Source organism: Pagrus major, chromosome 3 (assembly GCF_040436345.1).
Source record: "Pagrus major chromosome 3, Pma_NU_1.0".
Classification (NCBI taxonomy): domain Eukaryota; kingdom Metazoa; phylum Chordata; class Actinopteri; order Spariformes; family Sparidae; genus Pagrus; species Pagrus major.
Window position 1 is genome coordinate 10,928,874 of NC_133217.1, and position 21,659 is coordinate 10,950,532.

Genomic DNA, 21,659 nt, shown 5'->3' on the forward strand with positions numbered 1-21,659 from the left:
TGTTATTACTGCATCATGTACTGTTTATATATGGCGCACATTTGTTTAATAATCTTTGAGATAAGTTAAAAAATGATGACCTTTTCCACATGTAAGGTTGTTTTTGTCTTGTCTTCAGTCACATTTTTCACCTTTCAAGATATTTTGGTCCCAAACCTGTTTGATCATTCAAGAAAAGGAACAGATGTTCAAATTCATTCTTTTTGTACATTTGGTACATTGTGTGACGGTAACAGTTTAAAGTACACCGACTCTCCACTGGAAACTCAGTATAGCCGCGCTTAAGTTACAGCCCATTAAGAACAGCGAGCTGACTGAACACCACATCTGTCCAAACCCAAAGCTTAGGTCTGGATCAGCAAAGAAAAATCTTGCTTGTGTCGCTGCGTCTCTCCATCCCGCCTTCACTCGACCAGATGTGAAAACATCAGCCTCGGAAAGCTCAGTTGTCAGGGCGATACATACTTTGCGGTTTTAGCAGTAAGCTCCACTAGAAAATCTTACCAGTATAAGAAAAAGAAACCATACTGGATTTGGTTTATAGCACTTCTCCCCTCATCACTGTTTATATCATTCATCTTGCCAAAGGCTTTGTTAGATATTAGCTGCAAATACACAACTGTCAAATTAACTGCTACCATCCTGCTGCGTATCGAAAGATAGCTCATTTCCATTTCCCACACTGTAGAGAATTCATTAGGGGGAATGGATGAGGACACAAGGGTGTCCCGAATGGTTGGTGACATGCTAAGTCCTCAGGATCCTTCATTAGATGCCATCCTCCTCGCAGGGGAAAGGACACACACCACTTTTCCTTTCATTATGCCCATCTATCATCCCACTATTTGATTGGCTGTCACCTCTGTCCTCTGTGTAAAGGTGTCCCTGACCCTGGCTTTGTCCTGCTTCTCACCTTTCTGTCTTAATCCTAATGTGTGTGTGGGTGGTGGGGGTCCATCAGAGTAGTGATTTACTGCACAGGCTTAGTCTCATTTGTCGAACAGTGTCATGCTGTGACCCCATCTCACAACAGAGGCCTGGTGACACCCAATGAAGATCGCCTATTTTTCTGTAACACACACAACCTCACCTTCCCCCTCATTCAGACAGTGGAAAGAGAGCATCACATTGAATTTAAGGTTGTAACCACTTGATATATTGAGCTGGTCAGCGTATCGTTTCAGTAATTAATCTCGCCACTTGATGAAAGGATGGGTTGCTTTAGGAAGTAATATGGGCCAGGGTTATATACCCATCTGACAAAATAGATTTGCTATTGTACTGTAGCACACACCCTGCCCTGTTTGATCATCACTGTCGGCTGTCAGGCACAGGGGTAAATAACCACAGCCAGTTTGTGTATCTGTAACATGCTCATACAGACCATGGACATGAACCACTGAGGCTAATATTGAGCTGTATGGAGGCTGCCTGCTCTGCTATGATAAAGAAAAGAATCTGTTTTCAGCGGTGAGAATTGGCCTTCACACCTCATTGATGTTCAGCGGTAACATAGCATATAAAGTAACCTGCAGAGCAAGATGTGAAATAACCCCTCTCCCAGTACATATTGCAATTTTTTCTTTTTGATTGACCCATTTAATCATACTTTTTATACATGCATACTCCCTTCCCCTGTGTCTATATGAGGTAGCACCAATCTTATCCAATTTTGTTCTCATTATTTTCAGTCTGCATACAGATCACATGTATACAGTAATTTGATTTATTTGCAAGCCCTTCAGCACATTAAGGTTAGCATGTGAATAAAAAAAACTGAATTTGTCGATGGTGATTGATGTATCATGGAGCGATGAGATTTCAAATACGGTATATAATCCCTTGTTTTTTTAACTATTTTATATGTGCAAAGTTTGACCCCTGTTACTCTCAGACGGGTATTTTGAGATCATGAAATGTCATCTGCCAGGTGCCTGGATATATGTTCAGAAAAATAGGTGTGAAGTGTCCATCATCAGTGATATTGTTATCTAACTTGGACCATGTAAGACTATATGATGTGGACCCTTTGTGTTTTGCAGCTAATTGGGGCAGTTACAGGTCATCTGCAGGCTTTTTTTTTGCATTGGAAATTTTAGCCGAGAAAATTAAATCTCCTATAGATTAATACCAGAAGCACTTGCAGAGCTTTTGACTGCTTGAAAAAAATTCAGCTTATAACCTTTCATTCATTTTACATACATTTTAGAATAAGAACAGGTTAAAGACATTATATATTACATATCTGCATTAAAATGTCTGAAAATGACTAAACCTGTGTTATATACTGTGTTTTATTGAGTTGTATACTTACATGAGCCCAAATATTTCCAACAGTGTTAAAACCCCCCAAAATCAGTCATTTATCCTTTAAACTGTCCACTATTTGCTTCTGTTTAGATTGTATTATAACATCCTGAAACTGCAAGCTGTGTTTTGGCTTTTCTGTGCGAAACCTTTACAGATTTATTCAAAGTCATGCACATGCTGCTCTTTTATTAGTCATAATTTAAAACCAGCAGGGAAGTAAGGCCTGTGTGCGTGTTTGTCCTGTGAGTCACTGAGACGGCTGTTACATACAATGCCACCAAAGGTCAACACTGGTTACCACCTACGGATGGCAGGGGTTGACTTTCCCTATCATTTTTCTTTTCCTCCCTCTCTGTAGTACCACTTTTTTAATAACCATTATCGAGGATGGGTTTAACCTGGGGAGGCTGTCTACACCCTCACTGGTTCAACAGTGGGAGTTGGCAGTTACACAAACTGCACTGACAACAGCTGCAGAGTATCAGGGAATTAATTTCAACATTTCAAAATTTGGTGCTAAAGAGGACAAATGGTGAAAAAAAAATTGTGGTGTCCGTGCTCACTTTATCCAATCAGGACAGAGAACTCCATAAAGAGACCTGTGTGCTCGGGGAACGCTAAGAGAGCAGGATCCTCTTGTTCTGGTACCTACACGGCAATAGCAGAATAGGTAAAGTTACAAATTCCAGCGCTCCCGGTGACAGCTTATACTACCAAACAGGCCAGGTGATGAAAAATGCATAAGGAAAAGAAAGAGGCAAAGAGCTGCCTCGAAAAAAGAAAATAGTCGTGCAAGTGTTGTGAGGTAGAGAGGAGGGAGGGGATTGCTAACTGCAGAAGCGACAGGAAGAAACTATTCAGTTAGTTGTTGATCTTCTTTGACTTTCTGTTTACATAGCCATTCAGCGGTCACAATCATTACTGTCTCACCTTTGTCAGGGCTCCCAGGCTTCTCAAGCTCCGTTTGACTTGGTCTTCGCTAAATTTATTTGTTCACTCGTCCACCCACCCCCTAACTCTCGCTACCCTAGTGCTCATTAAATGGAACAAAGATATGTCAAGTCACCATGTCACAATGTTTCTCAAACCCTCTGTTCTTTTGTCTTTTAGCGAATGATGCAATTATATGCACCAGTTCCGTCCCAATTAATGATTCAAATTACAACCAGTGTTACGGGGGTTTCAAGGACAGTTTTTGAAATACACCAGTTTAAAACTTCAAGTGAAATTCCCACACATGTTTGATTAAACCCTTCCACCATGTAATTATTGCTCATGGCTAGTAATGACTATAATATGACATAAGTGGCTGTGGAGGTAAATTGCAAAGATGGGAAGAGCTAGGATTTAAAATGCGTCATGAGGACGAGCCCTGTGAAGGGAGGAATCTGAGATGAATGAGAACACCATATATTTCAAATCGAAACACCAAGGAAAAGCCTGAGGTGTATCATTCAGGGTCACATCCATTTCTGAGTGTGATGATTACAATCAGTTGGTAGGAGGAGAAGATAAACGTCCTTGACAAGGCTTGGTTCAGAGATATTCGTGCTGGCCAGAATTTAAATTCGATCCACTGTTATGAAAGTGGTATCTCCTTGTCCGCCATATAATCTTACCGGTCTGGTGCTCTAAACGACCACTATCCATTCTTGGACAGGAGAAGCTGTCCCCCTCCCTGGGGATAAGACACACTTGACCATCTCAACTTAATATATGAATCTGTATCGTTGAAGTTGGCGTAAAACTGTTTGACACTAGTCTTTAAACGTAATTTCATATTCAACATATATGATTAATATGGTTTTAAAATAAATAATGCAAATTCAGTGAGAAAATTGCTTCAAAATGTACTTGATTCTAGAAAACATCTTAAGCAAGTTGACTTGAAACAGATGATTTAATAACCCAGTCAGCAGTTTTCTTTTCACTTCAATAGGATACATTGTTTGAACTCATGCTAGGCTAGACTTATTGTTAAGAGGGACAATAATTATGGTGGACCATCTGAAGCATGGGGTTACCCATTAATGATGTGGAAGGGAAACCCATTGTTCCGAGCTGTTGCAGCAAATAAAACTTGACATGAATTCCTCTTGAGGATTTTTCTCTTGTTTGGTGTATTGAGCCATCTGTTAGGATCCGTGGTAAGGCTGAGCAGATCCTCTCTGCTTCTAATTGTCTGTCTCGCAGTATGATTAGCACAAACCCTGTGGGTAAAGTGCTGTCCGACATGCAGAGTGTATTAAAAAAAGAACAACAGATTAGATAAACCTAGTAAGATGTGCTATGCTGCAGAGGACTTTTTCACAGAGGTGATCAGCTACGAGTGAGGTAAACGTTTAAATGATGATTGATGAACCACGGCTAAAAGTGTTCCAGCAATTTATTACCACACTTGCTTAACATTGCTGGACATCGAATGGACATTTAAAAATGAAACAATCAAAATCAATGTAACAGAACCAGACATAGTCTTTGTTTTCCATACATTCTTGGCACCTACATTGCCCACAATGCAAGTGCAGTGTTTTATGCTATTAGCGGCAAATGTAACGCTAGCCTCAAGCTGAGATGAAGCGGACTGCCGAGTTCTGGTAAACCCAGGTAAGCCCTAGATTTTTCAAACTTGTAGTCTTCAGTCTTCAAACTGTGACTCAAGTGATATCAATTGAGGCAATTTATCAGATTTCGTGCAGCTCCCTTTGGAGCCTTAATAGGTGTTATACAACTTTTTTCACATATGAAGGTAAAAGTAAATGTTCGTTTTGTTGTAATTTTGCGACACCAGGGTGGTGTCCCTTTATGCAACATGACAGAGAAAAAAAGGGAAAACACACTATTTTGTACAGTGGAGTGCAGAGGATGTATTTAGGTGTCTCACAGGCTGAGAAAAGAAGCTGCTCTGCAGTCTGGTGGTATGGGTGTTGCCTTTCAGTATCCTTCAGGCTCTGTGCAGATCTCTCACTTAATGGATGAGATTGTATTGAATGTTGAGCTGAAGTCAACAAACAGCATGCTGATGTAGCTGTAGTTGTTTTTATTCTCAAGGTGTGTGAAGACAGTGGATATGGCCTTCCCTGTGGAGCACAGTACTCAGCAGTACTCCCTACTCACCAAAGTTATTATTGCCATCTTTTAACATTGTTGGATCCACTTAAATGGGTTTAGGAGCCCTTTGAGAATGCAATTGAACACAGGTATATTTGATAATACATGAAGGTAGCAACCCATGGATATTGGCTCCAACACTTCTGTCTGTTCCATCTATCACCTGTATAGAATACAGTCGATGTAATTGCACTGTTAAAATGTAAACAGTCGTAGGAGCCTGTGTTGTGAGCATGGCGTGAAAGATGTGTCATATGTCAAGAACGTCATGTGCAACCCTGATTCCTAAAAAGTTGGGACGCTGTGTAAAACATAGAAAAGACAGAATGTGATAATTTGCTAATCCTTTTTGACACACACTCGATTGGAAAAAGTACAAAGACAATTTATCTAATGTTTCACCGCATCAGCTTTTTGTAAATACCTATATGCTTATTCTGAATTTGATTCCAGAAACAAAAGACTGTGAAGTTATGAATTGCTCAAAAAACACCTGTTTGGAACATTCCACAGGTATACAGGTTCATTGGTAACAGGTGATAGTATCATGATTGGGTTATGAAAGGGGCAACCTCGAATGGCTCAGTCATTAGCAAGCAAGGATGGGATGAGATTTACCACTGTAAAACACATGATTGTATAAAGGATAATGCTACATGTGCTTGGGTTGGTTCTGTTTTTATTAATGTTTTACGCAGCGTCCCAACTTTTTGGGAATCAGGGTTGTAGTTCCTCCGGAAATATCGGCTCAAACACCTCCTTGTGTGCTCCCCCTTCCGTATATTTGTGTCACACCTGAACACCCCGCTGCTTTTTACAGCTTCTCTTTTTGTCCTTTTTTTCGCCTGTATCACTATAAAGTAATCCCTGCGCAGACTCAAAGGTTTCAGAGGAGCTTTGATTGATGCTGGTTCACTGATCCCCACTGAACACGAATACAGCACTTCTTAAGTCTTGGGGTGTGGATTTTTCTTTTATTTATTTCTTTTTAAAAATTCTTTATTTCAGGTCTCTATACAGCATTTTTGTTCATTTTCTGTTATTTTTTTGGTTTTCTCTGGGCTCACTAACTCCTCACTCACAGCATCTTGGTTTTGGAAACTTTCATTAACTGGTCCTGCTCTTTCCCTTGCTCTCTCTCATTATGTTTATGTAATTAGATATGCAGTACATAGTGTGTGGGTGTAACACAATTTATGTTTGTACTTTTTTTAATGGGTGTGCTTTTTGCTCTGCGGTGTGCGACTATGAGAACACCCCTATTGCCATCGATTGTCGGTTCCAAGAATTTAAATATTTGATATGCAGTCTTGTGATTGAATATCATTCCTTTTTCTGAAAAATGTGGCATATTTGAATAGTTTACTTGCTTTAAAAACAGACAAAATGGCTAACGCTCATAAGACCAACGTCTCGCCCAGCAGGATCTGTGTACACTGACTCTGTTTTGACTACAGCTTGGGGATGTCTGGGACAAGCTGAGTTAAATTATGTGTTTGTGTGTTTAAGATTTTTGGTCTTTCAACCATCCCGCTGCTTCGGAGTAAGAAAAACACTACCCGTGATTCATGCCCGTCTCTCTTGTTTTCTCTGACTAATGTGTCTAACCATCATCTGGTTTAATGGTTAATGACGGGCAGTGTGTGTGATCTCAAACACAACGAGATCCACACGTATTCTGTCAGTGACACATTTATGTTTCGTGCTGAAGACTGAATCCTGGAAATTTTTGCCTCTTGAATGTCTTTCTCATCAGTAATCTGTGCTCCTGTCCGTGATTTGCGCACATGGAGATGAATTCGACAAATTGTTTTGTTTGCCTGTAAATATACATTCTTGTCCAATACTTGAAGAGAATGCCTTTTCACCAGAAGTGAAGAGGAACTTGAATAACAGATACTGCAGCAGAATTTAAGCATTTTGTTACTCTGGCTTCTGTCTATACAGACTTGACCAGAGTTATATGTTTTTCCTCCTGCTTACAAAGGCATGATTATGTATTTTGATCACAGCAGTTTATCAAAAATATTATCGAAATTGCAATATGGTCAAGTGCATAACCAAATCGCAGCCGCTGCAGTGCTTTGATAAAGGTCAAATGTGTCCTAGCATATCAATATAAATGTAGAATTGTGGTGCTGCAGAGATGCCCTAGCCTACAACTCACATTCTCCAGACGTAAGGGAACATGCTTGTTTGATATAAACTGCAGGAAAAGTAACATTGCCATCATTTTTCATTTTTCCAGTGAAAATGACTCACTAAAATTGTGACTCATTTCGCAATATCTGTCAAAAAATAATCAATTTAAATCCTTTGTTTTTAATATTTAGCCCTAACTTTGACTTGACATTTGGGGTATTATGCAAGGAACTGCGGTGAATGTCGTTCAGTAAAGTTTTAGGTAGTTATCAGGGTGCTGCATTTGGTAGGAAGGCCTTTCTTCCTAAAGAGAGAGCCAGGATTAAGGTCATATCTGCAAGCATCCATCCTTTTAACACTCCATGAGACACTAAATCCCTTAGAGGACAGTTGCCCTGCAGCTGACCCTGGCAGCTTGCCCTGTTGTAGAGTGGAGAAATTGAAAATAATTTCATTTCCTGAACACAAACAACAAAATTAACATCACGTTATACAAGAGTCAGTATTTTTTTCATGGAACAAGTAATTTAATTTTTACATCTAAGATGTTATTGATATCCTGTAGGAAAATAAACAAGGAAAAAGTATATAGAGCATATATTTAAAGCAACACTATGTAACTTTTAAAGTAATTCTGGAGAAAGATAGCTAATTATTGAGTCTAATTCCCAGATCTGAATACCAGTGCTTTGGGTTAATGGTTCAGGACCTATGCCAAAGACCCAGTTCGGTATTTGAATTTGATTGCTTGATGACCTGGGCACAAGACTGGTGTAGCCTGCCGCTCGCCTAATATTAGCTTGGATTGACTCAGGCCCCTGCGACCCTCCAAGAATAAGTGGTTACAGATGATGGATGGATAGATGGAAAGAAACTCAAATCTTTCTGCAGAAAGTTACATAGTGTTGCTGTTAATGTAAAAATTGTGGCACTTACTCATTTAAAAAAAGGGGTTTTCTTGGTATATTATGCCAAATAACAAAAGACAAACCAAGATTAACCAGTGAGGTAATACATGACCAAGCTGAGTCCCCATATCTTTCTTCCCAATACATTGAAGGAATTTATTATGGGATTGAAAGCCACCTGCTAGTTTACTTGCGACTCACTGCTGCCGGCTTTCCTAGAGATTCACTTCAAACGGAGCGAGCAGCCTGAGACTGATTGAAGCAATTTTCAGCCAAGGGAAAGTATTGCAGCTGCTATGACATTACAGCCTCTGCAGCGTCTGTACTGTCAGGTATTCTGTCTGTCCGGTGACAAGAAAAAAAACAAAACTAAGAGAAGAGAGGACAGTGAGTTGATGTTAGAGGAGGAACTGCGTTCACTTGGAGATGTTGGTTTCATTTTCTGGCTGCCTGACCGTGAACAGGACCATAATACCTTATTTAAGTGGCTTCCAGTATTGTCCTATTGTGATCCAGGTCGCTGTCAGTCTTTCCTCACTTGAAAGAGTCTTTCTCCCATCAGGAGCTGGTTGACACCCACTTCTGTGCAGAAAGTCTCATAGAGACTCCAGCTAAACTCAGCCTGTCTATATGGTCCAATCAACAATGCTGGTCTCTGACAATATTCAAACGTTTTAAATCTGCAGATCAACTACACCACATTCCCCTGTTCGTATTAAAATACACCTGAGGAATCACATTTTACCATTATCAAAGGGATATTTTTCATTTGCTTCCTCATCAAACATAAGAATGGTCTTTTTTGACTTTGGTACATATTCGGATCCAGTCGGCTCATGCATCATTGTGCATATATCCATTGAAATGGGTAGATTAAATCATTCCGTTCATGCTGAAATGGCCACTGTCAAACAATAGAGGAATAAAATGGATAAGGCGAAATAGAATTTTATCAGTCTTGTTTAGTGCCTGACGATACTGGATGTTTGGGGCTGATACTAATTAATTAATACTAACTATTAAGGAATTGTAAAAATTCTGATATTGATGTATTGGCTGATATCCTTTATACAGCATATATTAATATTTAAAGCCTGTGAAATCATTGTATTTGACATTTTTTACATATAATTTTTTGTTTTGTCAGACAATTTTTGAAAAACACGCAATTCCAACATTATAATCTGTGAAAATAGTTTTCATATCACAATACCGGACACAATACTGATATATATATAGGGATATATCTGTGAAAGGGCATATCAGCAGACCGATATATCTGTTGGGCTCCACTCTTCTTGTTAGATTTTAATCCTTCTGTCTCCCTAGATGAAGCAGCAGCCGCTGAGTCTGATGAGTCGGTGGTGGACCGCAGCTACGTGAAAAAGAAGCTAGAGCACGGACTGACGCGGATCTGGCAGGTCAGAAAGAATTCTCTCTGTCTGTCTCTGCACTGTCTGAGTCAGGGATGTTCCTAACAAGTAACTGTCCTGCTGTTTAAACATAAGCTTAAACTGAAAAAACAGTCAAAACTGAGCACAGTGTAATCTATAATCAACTAGTCAGCGTATCACACACTTCCCTAGTCTGAGCATGTCTCTTCTGCCTTCCTTTGCCAGTTTTTTTTTTTTTTTTAGTTTCCTGTTCAACTTAGAGTTGCTCAATCACAATTTCTCCTCCTAAATCCCCCTCTACCTCACCATTCTCTCCTCAGGATGTCCAGTTGAAAGTGAAAGCCTACATCCTGGGCACAGACATGTCCAACTTCAAATACGACGATTTCATAGTGGTGCTGGATGTCATCAGCAGGTACGCCACAGGACCCGGGCAGCCAGCTCATCCTCTTCTCCGTTAATTGATCTTCATTATCTTTGCTGTCTCTCTTTCCTTCTTGTCTTTTCATTTTCAGATTGATCTACTTTCACATGCAGGCTCTCTTTTTATGCCCCTCTTGTTTCTCACAATACACTCTCACTCAGTCATTTACTCGCTGACTCAAATTATGCAAACGCACTTAGACAGACACATACACACATTCTCCTGTCCAAAAAGACAATTTTCATTGATTTTGTTTACAGCACATGCACGCTCAAACTAAACTCATTTAAACGTCACACTTTGATTATAGTGACCACCAATTTTTATGTAATTTTAATGTTTTTGCAGTTAAATTTAGCTATTTATTATGCTGTTTCTATTTGTATTTTTTCATGTTGTGCTTGTGCAGCAAATGCCAAGACACATTCTTTGTATGCTTGCGTAATTGGCTAAAAAAATTACTTTGATTCAATGTGTCTCTGTCATGTTGTGTTCGCTCTCTCTTCCAGGTTAATGCAGGTGGGTGAGGAGTTCTGTGGCAGTAAGTCAGAGGTCCTGCAGGAGTCCATCAAACGGCAGAGTGTCAACTACTTTAAAAACTATCACAGGTAAAATGTTTCTATCGCTTCTGGATCATTACCTAGGTCATGTGACAATTAAATGTCATTGCTGTTCTTTCACTACGCTGATAGGGTTGACATGTCAAGTACATGGATCTGACATATGGTAGATGAAGCTGATTCTTGGACAGCAGGTTGTCACACAGTCACAACCACTGGCTGCCTTGATTGTACCCTGATCACAGCATAACCCGCTTTGAGTAGACGTATAATTATACTGTAACACTCACTGAACTGGGAGCACATGACTTCTTGATTACATAACCCCCTGCCAAGCACATGAATATGTATTCATATGCTCCCACACAGACACATCATCTGAGGTGATTTGCCTTGATCACCGTTGTGACTGCCTGTCAAAAATCTTTGATAAGATTCTTAAATATCACAGTCCTGACAAGCTTTATTCCTGTGACACAAAATTGCAAAGGAGGCGGGCACAGAGGCGTGATGGGATACATATTTAGATTAAAGGTGATCTCTGTGTGAGATAGTTATCAGAACTGAAAGAGAGGGTAAGAGGTGACAGAAAGAGAGGAGAGGAGGGGGTTGACACCAGATAACATAATGAAGGCTCACACATACACATCCACACTGTTGGCCAGGAGGCTTCCAGTGTGCATCATCTTTACATTACGTTTGATTCATTTTCCACCCGGGTGTCACACCCAAAGAGATTACCCATCAGTGAACTTTGTCTGTCATCTGCCAGCAGTTACACACTCAGTCATCGCAGTGGGTGTATTGTTGGCCTGCGGGTGCAAAGGACATAATGACATTGTCAGGGTTCAGATATGATAAATATCTAAGAGCTGTGCCATCAGTGCTCATTTTCTCTGAGCGATTGAAATGTTTTCAAAGTTTTAATGTCCCTTTAATTGTTGATGCATCACATTGGAGCAACATAACTCCTGAGAATTGACGCAAAATGGACTGCTTGAATAAAGTTCACTGAGCCTAATGTACAACGTTGAAGTCAGTCATTTGATATCCCTTCTTTATTTCTGCACCACAACACTGCTCTGTCTCTCAATGTTGTTTCACATTCTGTCACTCCTCATTTTTCAAGCACCTTTAAGACAAGTAAGACAAAGTACCACTGTGTTTGACGTCAACACACCCCCAGACATTTCACACAGAAAAAGGCCCAATATATGACCAGGTTGGCTGTCTTGAGCTGTGATACATCTCACACTCACACCACACATAGACACTTCTTCCTTTTCACTGCGCATCAGTGACCTTTACAGCACATTTAATCAGGGCTCTCAGAACACAGGAGATGCCGAATATACGAAATGGCACCAGGTCAGGAATGGACTAATGTTCTGGGTTCTAACTCTTTACTCTTCTCCGTCATCCCCATTCCCTTTCATCTCTTCTCGACCTCTCAGGGCCCGACTGGAAGAGCTGAGGATGTTTCTGGAAAACGAGACATGGGAGCTGTGCCCGGTTAAGTCTAACTTTAACATCGCCCAGCTTCATGTGAGTAAGAATCCTATCACTGAGGCGAGAGAGTGAAGCGACCCTAACATTAATTTATTCTACACTGTCACTCATCACCCACCCCGCCACTGTGAAATTTGCATAAGGATATGAAGCGCAGGGAATCCTAATCAATGATTTCTGTGTATGTGGGTGTGTGTGTGCAAACCTGCGTATCAACATAGGAGGAGGGAAGTTCATAGAAAGTTATATAACACTGAAGACGATAAAACAGCTCTTTTCCCATGTGGTGTGTATGTTAGAGGATTTTATTTCACACACGGATGAGCAGCAGTTAAAAATAAAACCCTGAACATCACAACCTAAAATAGATAATATACAGTACATCCAAGCCAAATCATTGTAGGTGTCCCTTGGATATGTACTATAACAGCTCAAAGGAAAGATCATTGTGCTCACCACATGTTCATGCTCAGTTCACCTAGAAGCAGAAATGATGAATGGAAAGGAAGAGATGTCAGAAAGATAAATGGAGTTAATTCAAAGTCTGATTTTTCATTTTCTCACACGTCTTGTTTTTCCCTTCATGCTTGGGAACATTTTGCAGCAAACACACATGCCAAAGAATCTTCATAATAAAACCCACCGCCATGAGAAGTTTGTAGGTCTGCATTACTTGATGGTAAATAGGCGCTGTGCATAAAGGCCTGGCTGATGTAAAAACAAAAAAACATTAAAGCCTGCTTTTTTGAATGCATGCTTTTTTCAGATATCCAGCTGAGACATTGCTTTTTTGGGACTTTAACCCTTTAAATCCCACTGGGCACTGACATTGTATAGGATTTTAACATGCTGCTAGTACTATGAGACATACATAGATATGTAGTACATGTAGTCATTGGATTGGACTCATCATTTTTAAAAAAGAATGACCTCTCTTGAAAATAACATTTACCATGTACAAAATACAACTGAAAATGGATTAAAATGTGCTGATATCAGAGCAATACTATTCTTACCACTTTGAAATTCTTATTATTTGGTTGTCGTTATATTCTAAATTGGGAGTCATGCCCAGATTTTGATTGCTGAGTCTGTCTCCTATCAATGTTGTTGCTCTGTCAGTTTCTTCTCAAAACTACATCCCAGTGCAGGGACGATCCATTTGAAGTGTTTTCAGTTAATGAACTTGGAGCATTTCCCAATGAATAATAAAATATACAGGGTGGTTTGATACAGCTACACATCAACAGCCTCAAGGACAGCCCATTGTTGAAGGTCAATGACTTGAAAGGGAACAAACAGAAAAATTATGAGAACAAGCAATTGGCATTGCAAGCAGACAGTTTGCTTGTGTTTGTTGCCTTTTAGCCCAAAGCAAAACATGTTTTCTGCCCATTCAGGATTGCTAATTTGCAGGTGCAGCCATTAATAATTTGCAAATTTTTGTTCCCATCCTCTCCAATCCAGGAATTTAAGTTCATGGGTCAGTGTCGTTCTCCGTCCGTTTCCCCGAGCAGACAGGCCACGTCCTCGACCGGCCCGGCTCAGGAGGAGCTGTCTCTGTTCCAGCAGTACCTTCAGGAGGGAAACCCCTTTGAGATGCCCGCCGAGCACAGAGAGGAGGAAACGGAGGACGTGCTGGCATCTAACGGGGTAAGTGACGAAGAACCATGTTTCCAATTGATTCCTGCTTAAAAATGTGTAATTACTTGTGTTAGTGTGAGATGTGTGTTGCCCAGTCACTCAAACAGCTGCAAAAGCGTATTAAAGCTCAAGCACAGTGGGATTTGTGTTGATTTATTATTGTTCATCAAATACAATGTGGACTGTGTACAGATCACGTCATCATACACAAGTACTTCTAATTATCAAGGCTACATGGTGCCTGTTGTCCCCAAACGAGTTTCCAAAGAGACAAGTTGATCAATTGAGACATGATAACTGTGGGTCATTAAGTGGTTTACAGGAGCCTTCAAGCTGTCCCCACCAGGGCCGTAACAACTTGTAGGGCCAGCAGTGCAGAACCTGCCATGATTATTATAGCAGTTTGACACATTGTCTGACGTGCAATAAAAGCTGTTATATAGCAAATGTAACCTGTGTGGGTAGATCAAGCAGCTGGATGAATTATAACTTAAGAGTAGAGTTGTATGTAATAACAAAGCATCGATGTCATTAAGTCATTTTTCTCACCAAAGAATCACTCCCTAGTATGCTCTTTTTGTGGAGCATTTATAATCCATCACTCCAGTATTGGAATATTTTTTTATTTCTTAGAAGCACATTTTCTACTCTGTTACGAGTTAAATATAAAAAGGCAGCAGTTGACCTGAAAAGAAACGTTTACTGCCGTTCCCTTCTCCCGGCAGTCTATGTTGTCCAGTAAAACTACCCGGCCTGCCACTTTAGCACCATACATAATTGACAGAGAAGAGAAATCGCTATTCTCCGTCTCCGAGAGCCGGTTTCATTGCACATTAATCAGTATACTTTGTGCAACTTCATCTTCAGACCAAGAAGAGACCAGATGAGCTTGATTTGGGGAGGGAGTGTAAGCCTCTTGTCTTGTCCAACACCTGAAAAACAAGCACTTTTGCTTGCCTGACAAAATCTATGTGTGAAAACATAATGGGCAACCATTATACTAAACAACACACCAACAGTGGCTGCTGTCTTGAGGAGAATTACAAACATCCCAGTCTGTGCGTTAGCAAGGCCCTGTTGGCAGCTACGATTGTCTAAAGTCAGGGTCCTCTTGTTCCTTGAGGAGATTTCGAGTCTTCGTCATCACACACACAAATGTCTCGCCTCGTTGACGGGAAACTGTTGCACTAACTACTCTGGCTTCATGGTCTTGAGTCGAGGGTCGACATGAAATAACAACTTCTGTATGAATGCTTGTAAGTCTCATATGGCACTCCTCAGCTCTGACATGTTGTCACACCACAAATAAAAGAGAGAGAAGAAAACCAATGAAAAGTCCCAAATCCGTTAGGTTTTCCTGCAAGGCCTGTTTTTTGAAACAGTATTACTCTTAATAATAAATAAATAATAAAGGTGGTGCAACACACTGCCCTCTCTTTTTTTTCTATCTGTATGTTTTCCTTTCAGGCTCAACATGAAACGCAATATTGCATCTAACATATCTAACCTATTAGGCATGCAGGAGCCCTAGCCTGGATCACTCTTAAGCTTGTAATCCTCTCTATATGGCTGTTATGTTGAGCTTGAAGTTAAGGACAAAGAAAATATTGTCTTCCGGGGGAGGTTTAACCAAACTCTGTTTTTCCTCCTGAAGAAAGTTGTTTCATGGTTAATGCGCCCACTGGTGATAAAAGATTGAGATGTGACACTTCCTTTTCAGTAAAATGTTAATAAAATGATTTAATCTCAGCTATTCAACACAATTTGGTTTTCTGGTTTGTATTTCCCGTTATTTTAAAACCTTCATGGACCTTTCATTAAAGGGTGTTATCTGATTAACAACAGTGACACGATTTCCCCACAGCATCAATTTTCCACACTTTCCTTTCAGAACTGGGGAGACTTTGACTTTGTTTTATCCCTTTTACTCAATTCATGCGTGCTGTATCCTGCATTGGCCTCTCTCTCCCGTGACATTCATCTGATCTTTCTCTTGCCCGTTTCTCAAGTACGAGTCAGATGAACTGGAGAAGAGTGTGTATCAAGATTACGACAGCGACAGCGATGTCCCCGAGGAGCTCAAGCAGGACTTCGTTGATGAGCAGACGGGCGATGTCCCCCTCAAGAGGTCAGTACCAGGTCAAATTGTTTTACGAAATGCGGAAGACACACAGCTACATAGTTTGTCCAAGTGTCCCTCGTTACTGCACCTTCACTCTTTTATAAAACATAACATGAAAAGACACAGAAATGACGTAGCTCATGTAAATCACAGACACAAAATAATATTATCTGCATTAATAATTTTAGCTCACCTCTGCCTCATCTTGCAAAGCAGGCAGAAAGCTTGTATAAAGCTTTTTATCTACCAATGAAAAATTCTCTTTCTTCCCACCTCCGCCTACATAATGGGTGACTAATGAAGGTTAGTTGCAGTTTAATAAAGGCGATGCTCCTCTGCACCTTGTGCAAAAGGATTCATTTTCAGTTGAAACAGAAATTTGAATACAGTTGGGGAAAGTGTTGTATTTTTTTTTTTAGTAGTTGATCGTATAATTAAAGCTAACAATTAACATGTTAAAGCTGTAATTTAGTTTTTAGTTTTTTTTTAAATAAATATATTTTTACCATTTTCATCATTTTTGCTATCTTTTGTTACAGGCCTGAGCTTGGCAGATTAATAAACAGATACAGAGTAAATCAATAAAAGGGAGAAAGTAAAATAAATAAATGAATAAATAAACCAAATAAATTAAAGAAAAATAAATAAATATGAAAAACACACATTTGTCAAAGAAATATGCAGTTTACACATTTTACACACTACTGCGACATAAGAATCATTCATAGAGTGAATGAAAGAAGGCCTCTGGAACCTTCCATTTCATTGTGCCGCTGCCTTTTTGAATTAAGTCACTAGGTTCATCGGGTAAGTGGGTTATCAGTGGCTGTAATTATTAACACCCTGCTCTCAAATAGATATATTGTGCATTACAAATAACCATAAACATGAATGCTTTTGATGCAGCATGGTGGATTTTTGAATTTTATAACCCTCCTTGTTCAGTTTCTTGTTTTTTTTCAGCAAAGTGACAGTGTGTGTGTGTGTGCTGTACTGAATTATGAAGAACCTAGGATTGTGCGTGTGCTTGTATTAGTGCATATCTGAAGATTTGCCCTCAAAACAACACATACAGTAATATTACTTATTCAGTAGCTCCTCATTACAGAGGCATTGTTAAAATAATCACTTCCTGTCATCCAGTGTCTTATTACTGGTATTGTGATCTTTATGTTCAGTGTCGAGCCTCATCATTTCACCGGTCTGACGTACTTGATGTTTTTGTTCTTACTCTCATCGCATTCACCTTCCTGCTCGCCATTTATATTAACCTGACATTAGCCTATAGTCACTTAAATGCTAATTTCCCATTCTTATAAGCAGGTATCACTCATGGATAATTATTGAATGGGTCTCATGGTCACATCCAGAAATTAGAAGGCCCATGTAATGATTGCTGGCTAATATGGCTCGACGATCAGAGTCAGGCTGTCTGGCGCTCCAGGATCACCAGTTCAGAGACATCACCACCTGGGTCCTTCTTTGTCTCCTGCATTGTGTAATGGGTTCTGATTGATCAATTACAAGCCTCTGACCCGCACTAAGGTTTTGAACCTGGCCGATCGTTGCTGAGGATTAGTGATGTTAACATATATTACTGAGTCTCTTCATTTCTCATGACTCTGCCCCATTTTCTCTCTCCAGCGTGTCCCGCGAGACCATAAGAAGCAAGAAAAAGTCTGACTACAACTTAAACAAGACCAACGCACCAATCCTCACCAACACCACCCTCAACGTCATCCGGCTTGTCGGTGAGTCCTGCACACGCACACATACACACCTCCACCACTTAGCTCTCCTTGAGAGGCAGCCTCAGTGGGGGTGTCTCTAGCCTGCTGAGAATTCAATTTATTCACGTGACGCAAGCAGGTAGTCACAATCAGCACGCTCAGGTGTCCACTGCTACCTGTGTGACTGAGCCACACTTATAATGGTTAGCCTTTCGCCTTTTGCTCTGACCTTTCGCTTCCCGAGGGGTGCTTACACATCTCTTTGACGAGTCTATGAAAATGTCGTGGCCCTTCCTTGGCATGGTGTGCCCTTTGGCAATGTGGCCCTTATGATGTGATTTGATGTGTGAAAAGGAATTAGACAAGGCAGTTATCTCTCCTGTGTGGGTTGTATGGCTGAATAAATCTTATGCTGCATGGATTGGTTTTATAAGCCAGGCTAATACAGATCTGCTACTATTCTTAAGATTTCAAACACTAAAAAAAAAAAAACCTGTTCCCAGCATTTTCTTGTCATACTTTAAAACTTTCCTGCTCGTACAGGATAAAGAAGAATCCTTGTTCTTTTTTCACACCATTGGTAATATTGATTTATAGCCATGTGGCAAAACTGTGTGAAAAGCCAAAGTTTGATTCGAAGCAATCACTTCTAATTCACTCTCTGCAGCTCTTTGATGGAATTAGATTGCTCCCCAAGTTCATGGTGCAGAATTCAAGCGAAGGGGCGTGAAAAATGAGAGTGTGAGAGAAATAGTGCTGTCTCAGTGGCAAAGCCAGCTAGATTGAGTTTATTTCTCCTTTTCTTGCCTCCATTCATCAGTTCTGAGTCAATGATAACCTTATTACAGCCCTGTACCTCTCTCCTCATTGCTTTTATTACCTTGCTGCTAAATTAAATCCTTGCCCTCAAGTGTATGCAAATGCAATGTGTTCCTGTGAAAGTTCCTCCCTAAAGCATGTGGCTCCACCGTGATTAAGTAACTGTAGTTTAACTCTTTTAATCTCCTACCAGATGTACTTAAGAACAGATGTGATGTGATTAAAATGGGGGCGAAAAATTCCCTTTCCTCAAACTCCCTATCTTTGTCGCAGAAATACTTTTGACAGGACCAGTTTCCCTCGTTTATCAAACTTGGAAAAAAGAACAATAACTTCTGCCTGCCTTACATTATATTATGATTATTATTATTATTATATCAATGTAGTTGCTAACACTTTATATTGGGGTACACATATTAACCATTAACTGTTGCATGCATATTAGTAGTATATATAACCACTCGGCCATCTCTCAACTTCTTGGTGGCTGTATATTTTTTCTCATCTCCACACAGGGAAGTACATGCAGATGATGAACATTCTGAAGCCCATCGCCTTCGACGTCATCCACTGTGTGTCACAGCTCTTCGACTACTACCTGTACGCCGTCTACACCTTCTTTGGACGCAATGACATGGTACAGTATTTTTGAATCGCTACGCTTCCGTTTGATTGCACAGTGTATATTTATGTTGAAGACCAATGAGTTAAACACAGACAGCTTACCACACACAAAAGCATAGTGTGATTAAGAATAACTCTCCATTAGATTTTATATAGAGAAAAACACAGCTGCACTGGCCTGTTCGTGATGATGGTACGTGTCTCTTGAGCGTGACCACAAGTAGCTGCATCTATCTTATTGCTATAGTGCTGTGGTACATCACTGCTGGACAAAAAAGCGTATTGTCACTTCTAGCTTTATTCTTTATTGTTTAATAGGATCCCCATAAGCTTCTACAGAGTAGTCCTTAATCCTCCTAAATAAAATAAATACAAATCAAAATCACACTGAATCAATGGGAGAGGAAAATGCAATTTATGCAAAATTTAGAGATTATAAAACAAATAACTCTACACAAGAAACAATGGCTGGCAAGGCATAATCAGATTTTTTAGACTGTTTGTAGTTACTCTTTAGAGTCAAATTCGCTCCTTGTGACTGAATCAGGTTTTGCTATTTCTGTTGCAACTGTTCAAATGTTATTGTCAGTTTTGACATTTGCGACCAGCTGCATTTCATCAAACTGTAAAACAGACAGAACTCATAACCATACCGACCACCATAAATACAACAGTTTCATGTTATTTCACAAGCATCTGTTGACATTTATAAAATACACCAACGCATACAGTACATTGTATAGACAGAGGTGGTTGGGAGGTAAATGGGAAACACTTTAGTTATTTCACTTTATTAAACAATGGAATGCTTTATAAACACTTATTAAGCAATTATTTATTGTAAAGTTGCAATTCATGTTTATAAACCTGTACACTTGCTTAATAAATGTGTACCAGCGAAGGTGATAAAATTGTTGCTTTTCTGGAGAGTTGACACATTGATGTCGGGAAACAGGACATTGGCATATCCTGATGTCGTCATGTCCACAGGCGTCGAGATGCTGCCTTTGTGTGGGCTGACATAGGAAACAGCTGGAGTGCTTTGGTGACCTACAGGTTTAAGGTGCCACCAGGGTCCAGCTTTTCACATCTCTCTGTCCACTCATTTTGGATCATATCTGTGCTGTATTTTTTTAAGTAAAGCCATAAAATATTGAACAAAAATATGATAAACAAAACAAAAAATAAAAGTCAGTGTGTGTTGTCCCGTACAGTGTGACTAAAAATAAAGAAGTGAGACAGCCATACCCCACAAGTCATCATAACTTTTGTCTTTGTTTTTGTTTTTTTGTCATTGCAATGCTGCAGTTACATAATATTACTTCTGGTGCTTTTAAACTGCCTGCGTTTATTTCTAAATCTGGAGTTCTGAATTATTTATGTTTATTAGATGATATACAGTGAGACGGAGATTCACAGCTGCTTCCATCTTTTCTCATTGCTGTCTGCCTCAGTAAAGATTTCAGTTGAACGATAGGTTACAGTTAGCGAGCCCAGTCGCCCCCACTCCATCTGAAGACTATCATGTCATTTATACTGCGCCTCACAAAAGAAAAAAAAACAGCATTTGTGTCAGTATCGCCCTCGGGGAAGTGGTAATGATAGCAGCAAAATGACTTCTGTCCCATCAAGGTGGAAGAGATAGAGAGGTTGAACGCTCCGCGGGGGCCGCTACACTACACATAATAGGTGTGTGTGTGTGTGTGTGTGTGTCATGGGGAGATGGGAGAAGGTGACACACTGGTGAGTTGACAACTTGTCAAGTGGTCACTTTTCTCATCTCAATCTGCCTACCGTGGGTCCATGTACAGTATGAGTGTGTGTTTCTATCACATCATTCATATCACTGTTTTGTCTATATCACCGTCTACATTACACATATATCGTGTGTCATTTTTCTCAGTCAAGCCTGCTCTTTAACCTTTTTTTTTTCCTCATCCTTTGTGCTCTACAGTATCCCTAATCTTACTGCTCTTTTCATGCAGCGCTGCTTGTCTTTCATCCCTCCTGCTTCTCTCCTCTCATTACTCCCCTGCCACTCTTTATCTGTCTGTCTGCATCTCTCTTAAACTCTCGCTTTCTCTTTTTTCCACCAGTCCTCATTAAGTGTAATTTCATGAACCCGCCCATTTCATGAACAGTCTCGCTCAAAGAGGCACCTACAGGAAAAATGCTAATGTCCCTATGAATCTTTAAATAGCTGATGGAAATTACTATGCACATATGCTGGTATTTTGACCTAGGATCTGCTCTCTTTACACCGCTGGAATCGAGATAGAGCTGCACAACTTATACGCTTGAACAGTAATGGGTGACATTAATATTCAAAAGGGTAAATACCCCATTATCTGTGTATATTGGC

General features: G+C 40.0%; 1 protein-coding gene across 1 annotated transcript in view; it reads left to right on the top strand.

Moving 5' to 3' along the window:
• The window catches only part of vps50 (VPS50 EARP/GARPII complex subunit), a 103,855-nt gene that overhangs the window by 48,759 nt on the left and 33,437 nt on the right, over positions 1-21,659 (top strand). Inside the window, exons 14-21 of the mRNA XM_073463481.1 lie at positions 9,801-9,892; positions 10,186-10,280; positions 10,799-10,897; positions 12,304-12,394; positions 13,826-14,011; positions 16,012-16,130; positions 17,769-17,875; positions 19,189-19,310. Of these exons, the coding sequence (XP_073319582.1) occupies positions 9,801-9,892; positions 10,186-10,280; positions 10,799-10,897; positions 12,304-12,394; positions 13,826-14,011; positions 16,012-16,130; positions 17,769-17,875; positions 19,189-19,310 (911 nt within the window). The remainder of the gene's footprint in view (positions 1-9,800; positions 9,893-10,185; positions 10,281-10,798; positions 10,898-12,303; positions 12,395-13,825; positions 14,012-16,011; positions 16,131-17,768; positions 17,876-19,188; positions 19,311-21,659) is intronic.